This window comes from Beta vulgaris, chromosome 7 (assembly GCF_026745355.1).
Source record: "Beta vulgaris subsp. vulgaris cultivar EL10 chromosome 7, EL10.2, whole genome shotgun sequence".
In the NCBI taxonomy this organism is placed as follows: domain Eukaryota; kingdom Viridiplantae; phylum Streptophyta; class Magnoliopsida; order Caryophyllales; family Amaranthaceae; genus Beta; species Beta vulgaris.
The window spans coordinates 14,719,942-14,726,740 of record NC_079208.1 but is presented as its reverse complement, the minus strand read 5'-3'; the positions used below and the strand labels follow the sequence as shown (position 1 = coordinate 14,726,740).

At 35.4% G+C, this 6,799-nt stretch overlaps 1 protein-coding gene across 1 annotated transcript; it reads right to left on the bottom strand.

The window, feature by feature from the left end:
- Positions 1–1,688: 1,688 nt before the first annotated feature.
- Positions 1,689–6,595, bottom strand: LOC104898778 (ras-related protein RABE1c). The gene is made up of 9 exons (XM_010685882.4): positions 6,440–6,595; positions 6,224–6,347; positions 4,983–5,055; positions 4,799–4,899; positions 3,259–3,324; positions 2,951–3,048; positions 2,803–2,865; positions 2,626–2,721; positions 1,689–2,228 (listed from the first exon to the last, which is right to left on the bottom strand). The coding sequence occupies exons 2-9, from the start codon at positions 6,294–6,296 to the stop codon at positions 2,145–2,147; spliced, it is 654 nt and encodes a 217-aa protein (XP_010684184.1). The 5' UTR covers positions 6,297–6,347; positions 6,440–6,595; the 3' UTR covers positions 1,689–2,144.
- Between the last annotated feature and the right edge of the window lie 204 nt (positions 6,596–6,799).

The window sequence follows — 6,799 nt, the reverse complement described above, 5'->3', positions numbered from 1 at the left end:
CGTCTTGTACAACGCAAGATCTTGAATTCAATAAGGATGAAACTTGATTTGTGGCTTTTAACACTCAAAAAAGGACATCCCAGGGTGAGTGCTTGTTTCTACAATGTTGGAAGATGATTTTATATCTTAACAAACCTTTGATTAGTTGCTCATGTTTTAGCAGCATGTGAATTAAGGTTTGCCTATATGAGTAAGAAGTTTGGTCGCTTCACTAAGTTTGGGGCTTGGCTTTAAACACTCATGAAGCTGATATGGACTCAAGGCCTTTGAAGGATTTTTTTTTTTTTTTTTACATGTGTGCTTGTCTAAGGTTGAATGTGCAACATCTAAAATATTTCGTATTGTTGAGTGATTCAATGCTTAGTTAATCACTTAAAGCTTGCAAAGAATGTTATACACAAGTTTAGTTGTTTTATCTTACTTGCAAGTGGTTAGGCTTTAAAGCATTTAGATTATAAATGGAGGAGGATTGTTGGAACATTTATAGTTAAATGCGTCTGTTTAGTTTATGTGATGATATTACGTTTCGGTGTTGGCGTTTGATTAAATGTGGTAAGAAGAAGAGAAGGAAAAGAGGCTTGCATGGTGTTTGGTATGCCTGCACCAAAAACTTTTGGAAATGATTTTTCCTATCAGCAAGCCTGTTTCGCCCGCACCAAGTTATATGTGCACTCGCACCGTATTGTTCTGAGGCGATTCTTCGCGAATCCGAGTGTGCCTATTTGTGTGAAGAAATGTATGCTTTCATACATTTCTTCTCTAAATCTGCCTATGGTATATATGGTAGGATCGCATATGAAATTGGGTTATATTCATTCACATACTTGCTTGAGGATAATTATTTTTAGATTTCTCTCCTTGTTCATAGTGAAATATATCCTTTAAACACATTGCAGTGAAGTAGACTAATAGAGTTCGTCATCAACCGAACTCTATTGAAATTCTTCTTTGTATGCCACAAGTATGTACCGTGAAACTCGTTGATCATACTGAGTTCGGTAAAATTCTTGTAGGAAAATATATTACTACGTGCTTAGAAGTTCTATCTCGTTTCCAACAAAGTTCGTACACACATATAACACCTTATAGTCAACCCAAAGTCAATCACTCGTAGAAGTGTAACATATTTCCCCCGTTTCTTTTTGCTTGCAACGGTTAACTTTTACACTATTGACCAACTCTACTTGGTTTATGTTTGGTGATTTATAATTAAGGAAAAACATATTCATGTGAAATCTTGTTAGTTTCATTTGAATGTATATCTTCTGAATATATACTTTTTATAATTTTTATTTATCGATAATTAAACTTATTGATGGTTGAAATTATGCATTGGCAAGTATGAAAGTCAAATTATTGCAAGTAAAAAGAAACAGAGAAAGTATTATTTACGTATCAGGGTAGTACTTCATAGCACATACAATTGAACCTTTTGTTGACTTGTTCCATTGTTGCGTCATAGTAGTATATCTTTCCTAAATGTTTTAGTCTTTTAACATTGATCACAGAAGTTGTCTATCCATAGAGGCATAGACCATAGTAACTCACTACTCGCTAGACGCAATGCAAGTATCAACCCACACCAACTCAAAAAGATAATAAAAAAAAGACATTGCAGACTTTCGGAGAGAGGAGGAGCAAATATCTCTTAAAGAAGCATCCAACATTAACCTTTAAAGAATATCACATGAAAACAATGATAAATGAGAATACATGTAATGTCTTGCAAATTACAGACATTTTCTGTTGAAAAAGCCAAATACATTGGCATTCAAAAAGGACCAGTAGCTTAGAAGAAAATTTACAAAGCAGCGCCTTATCAAATCCATAAAACGAAAAGAAGCTCCTAATACCCTTCATTAGTTTCCAGAACAGTTTAAAAACGAGTGGCTTTTACTTTCTACATGAATAAGCAGAAGTTCTCTCAGTGAGGTCTAAAGGGTGGACAAAAAAGTAAAGTGATAAAGAGATCAATATAAATTTCGCATACAAGTAAACTACCATTCACACCGGAAATGGCAGCAGAAATTAATGATTAGGAGAGCTACAAGCACCCGTGATATTGCATCAGAAATAGGTCTCCGGGTAAACTCATTATCCTGCGGATATCCTTGCAATCCTGAGACAAAAATCTTCTACTTAGCTTAAGAACCACAACAAGCTGATTTGGGAGCAGCTGGGGCTGGGGCACTTGGGTCTGTTGCACTGATCTTGAGTCCTCCACCAGGCTGCATGTCAAAGACAAAAAGGTATCAACTGCTGGAACTTTATGATGATAAGTGAAATGTTAACTTTCAACTTTTATCTGGGCTGTCCAAGAAAAATCAAGGAAACAATACTCTAGAAACATTTTAGGATCGCACTAAGTTCACAACAGAAAACATTCCAATCAGTACTTCAAAAATCAAATCAAACCACATGAAGGCGGTATCAAGTAGAGAGATCTTTTCTATTTTCTCCACATGCAAAGTTACAGGGACAAAGTTGCTCTGGTCACTAATATTAGCAGTCCGACATTTGATGAGATTTTGCCATCAGAAAGCGAGGGTTCTTTTATGGATGCTCATGTACTTAAAATACCTACATAAAATAGGCACGTAGAAAGAATTCTATTAGCAGTCTTACAGTCTCAGCCTTGGAGTCGGATTCTGCAAGTCTCTGCTTGATGTCCCTTGCTATCGAAAAGAAGACCTCCTCCACATTTAAGTTCGTCTTAGCACTCTGTGACATTGAAATCTCAGCAAGAATGATAATATCAACTACAAGCTAAGAAATGGAACCATATGCAACAAGTTACTCAACTGTTTCAAAGAATTTGATTCCATACTCATCAGCCAGAGCTTGACCCTTTGAGGTGGGAACAGCCTATAATTGGAACCCTAGAATCAGTACCAAACCCTATGATCTTATGAACAGACTGAAAGACAGAAGGGTAGATAAACAAGATTACCCTTTTGCTCTCGTCCATATCTGCCTTGTTACCAACCAATATCTTGTTGACATTGTCTGATGCATGCTGTTCAATATTACGGATCCAGTTCCTTATGTCTGTGCGTAAAGATAACATATTACTGCTCCCACCATCCAAAGTACCCACTTAAGAGAACTAAAATTATAGGTAAGAAGAAAGTCGATATACAGATGAAAAAGAAAATGCTCACAACATCTTCCCTTACTAAAGAGTGCCCACAATTGTGGTGCACCAAACTTGCACGAGGGGAATAACAAAAGTCAATATACAGAATATGAGGAGATTACTGTTGAAAGATGACTCATCAGTAACATCATACACCAGCAAAATTCCCATGGCTCCACGATAATAAGCTGCAAAACAAATTAATGGATGCGTTGCCATTCAAAATCGTGCAACAATAAATATTTCAAGAACATATCATCCCATCCCATATTAACAAATAAATCATGGGAATGACAGGAAAACATAACAAGATGCTACTAATATGATTTACTCCCCTCGTCGATATTACTTGCTACATTTTATATTGGAAAAAATATCAAATTTCACCGATTATTTTAATTTCATGTATAAGTAAAATATAGTCATGTGTGGTCTTGTTAGTTTCGTCTCAACGAGTAGATTCACAATATCAATTTTTTATAAAATTTACTTAAAGGGAATAAGATATGCATGGTTCGAAAGGATCTTGAAAAATGTGCAAAACAAATGTAGCAAGTTGATAAAGACAGGAGTAGTAAAGAACAAAGTCCAACTTCCCTTGAAACTTTAGAAGGCTTGAAACTATCTTTACTACAAATGCCTAGACATTGCTCATTTTCAAAAATAGCAATAATTGTAACAATTTCCCTTAGCAGCATACTTCTAAAACTATCTTATGGGAAAACCATTTAAAAAATTTCCGAATGATACTATTGTAAAACTACACAAAAGACCTTAGAGTACTTTGACAGACCAAATGGACACTGAAGAGGTCTATACAACATGTTCCTGAAGTTACATAAAATTAAGAAACAGTTAACTTCTACAGTTTCCCAGGAGACAGATCCAATCCAATTATCCAAATCAATTCAATTCAATTCAGTAACCAAAACTAGATTAACAACAAACACAATCCTTAGAAAAAAGATGACAAAGCTCTCCATAAAGTCTCCCAATTCTGACGATCTTATGATTAACGAGATGATCCTCAAAAATAATAACAGGAAGGGGGGCGGAAATATTACAACTTGCAATCATGTTCCAAAACGAAATCAAATGCTGAGACTTCTTTTTAAAAAACCAACTCCACCCTTGAAAATGATAGAGATATCTATATCACAAACCTCCAAAACATTGCGATGATACTATGATTTTCAGGTCCATATCCCAAGGAAGACATCTAGGGGAAAGGAGACTCCAAAATGAAAAGAAACAAATGATAACATCCTAGAAACACATTAACAACATATGACTTTATACCATTTCCACAAACACAAAGCTTCCAAAAGTAGACATAAAGGCCACATACTAGAAGATTCTAATCTGACTCCACTTTAACCCAAACCCCCATCCCCAAAAGGATCAGAGACATTCAACGAAACCTTGAGACAAAAGGAGAACCCTACGGTCCTACCCTTCAAGACAGGGCTTAGGAAAACATAGAACTTCACATACAAGCATAAAGACCTACATCGATACATTTTTCCTATGGAAGAAACCCCTCTAGTATCAGACAAATTCTATTTTGCTTCTCATAATTTTTTTCTTTATTAAATGAAAGGGGAGGCAGAGGAGGTAAGACATGTAGAATGCATCAAGACATTGACAAGAAAATCTAATTACCAGTAGTAATTGTCCGGAAGCGTTCCTGACCAGCTGTATCCCATATTTGAAGTTTGATCCGTTTGCCATCAAGTTCTATGGTTCGTATCTTAAAATCAATGCTGCAAAATGAGGCCTCCATGTCGTAAGAACACAGCATAACATAATAATATAAAGCTTGTGTAATAAAATCTAAGGCAACTACCCAATAGTTGTTATGAAACTTGTAGTGAAAGATCCATCAGAAAAACGCAGCAGAAGGCAACTCTTACCCACACCTAGCAAACATTAACATCAAACAGAAATACATTAGATGAATCTAAACGCATAATCCAGCCATCCAAGAATCTAAACAAAAAGATAACAGCAAGCAGTAATTAATAAATAGATCTGAATGTTTGATCCAGCACCCAAGTATGTAAAATAACACTACTGTATACAACAATAGAAACAAAGAGTAGAGTGCTACAATAGTCAATGCTAAGAGAACCTGAGATACTTCTCATTGGCTATCAGCCATCTGACTGGTATCGATGGAAGGACTACAAACCTAGACCACAACCTATTTGTACCAAGTGCAAACTCCTTCCATGATCATTCTTTCAAATATAAATTTGTAGTTGCAATTTGATGTGCAAAGGAACAAGAACAAAAAATGCCAAAAGAACATATTCATAATCAGCAAAGAAAACAAGATAGAAGCAATGTAATGGTAATAATTATCTTCTCTTCCCCCTACTTCAGACTCTTAAAATACACATTGGTTCAATCAAGAGTTAACAAATATTTAACTGAGCCTCAACAATATATTTGATGATCCTTAACAATATTTAGGTGATCCTTATCATATATCTAAAACTTGTGTCAACATATTAGCGACTTCTCTAAAAGGCAGCAACTTAACCTTCCCAACTCATCCACACAAATATTTATTTTAAAAGTTTGGGAAATCCTAAATTCCACTCTAGATGCAAAAACAAGAAATGGAAGACAAATTTGCCGCAGGATACCAATGATAAGAGCAGAAACGCCTACTACTATCCATTGTAAAACTGCTTTGCAGCATTGTCCTCATAACTAACAATCTTCTTAGAACTCTCATCAGGTCAATATACTCATTCCAAATAAGGGATTGAACATAAGTAAGGACTCATAGAACGCATTCGAAATGCACATTAAGATAGTCACATAAACCAATGTAAATCGAAGCTCGAAAGCAACATAATGCAACCTCAATGTACGAAATCCTAAATAAACCATCAGCCATTAGGTTAAATGTGTTCACATCATATTAATTCAGCACCCAATTAAAAAACATCAATAATATACAACAAGGTAGCGAATGAAACTTGCAAATCTACAATGAATATAGTCTGATCTAGAAAAAAAATTCTCAAAAATGAAACAGAAAGAAAAACGATAATCTATAAAATTAAGAAAGTTTACCGCTATCACCGATCAAGAGAAGTTTAATGAGATAATCGTAATCGGCTCTAGCCCTAGCAGGTGGAGCAGCCATGGAAATGATGTTCTTCGACCTCTAAAAAGATGAAATTGACGAGCACAAACCCTAACACAGATGAAATGGAAAAGAATTCTAATGAAAACACGCAATTTGGGACAAAGTCAAAATTTATTGAAGACAGAAAAAGGGGGAAATACCAGATCGAAGGGGGTGTCGGAAGGCAAGGAAGAGGAGAAAAGGAAAAAGGGGAAAATGAGGGAGCGACTCAATAACAGATATTATTGTGTTGTGGTCGTGGGGGGGAACAAACGAACGAGGACGTCCCAATATCTTGCCTCAACCCGAGAGTAGGTACCATGGTAAATTAGTAACGACTAACGATTTTCCAATGAACTTTTCAATATTCTCTTTTCATCCTACTCTTAAAAACTACTCCCTCTTGACTTTATTGGTTTACCCTTTTTTTGAAGCATATTTACCAAGATATTAATTTGAACTTTAATTTCTCTAATTTTCAGTAAGTAAAAATTACAAAAAGTTGATATTTGGATAATACA

What these genes read in the sequence shown, in the direction of transcription:
- LOC104898778 (XM_010685882.4), bottom strand. Translation starts at nt 6,296, where the DNA reads ATGGCTGCTCCACCTGCTAGGGCTAGAGCCGATTACGATTATCTCATT. An exon ending in CTTCCGGACAATTACTACTG is followed by an intron (nt 3,325 to 4,798) that starts GTAATTAGATTT and finishes TTTGTTTTGCAG; the next exon opens with CTTATTATCGTGGAGCCATG. An exon ending in ATATGGACGAGAGCAAAAGG is followed by an intron (nt 2,866 to 2,950) that starts GTAATCTTGTTT and finishes TTCCAATTATAG; the next exon opens with GCTGTTCCCACCTCAAAGGG.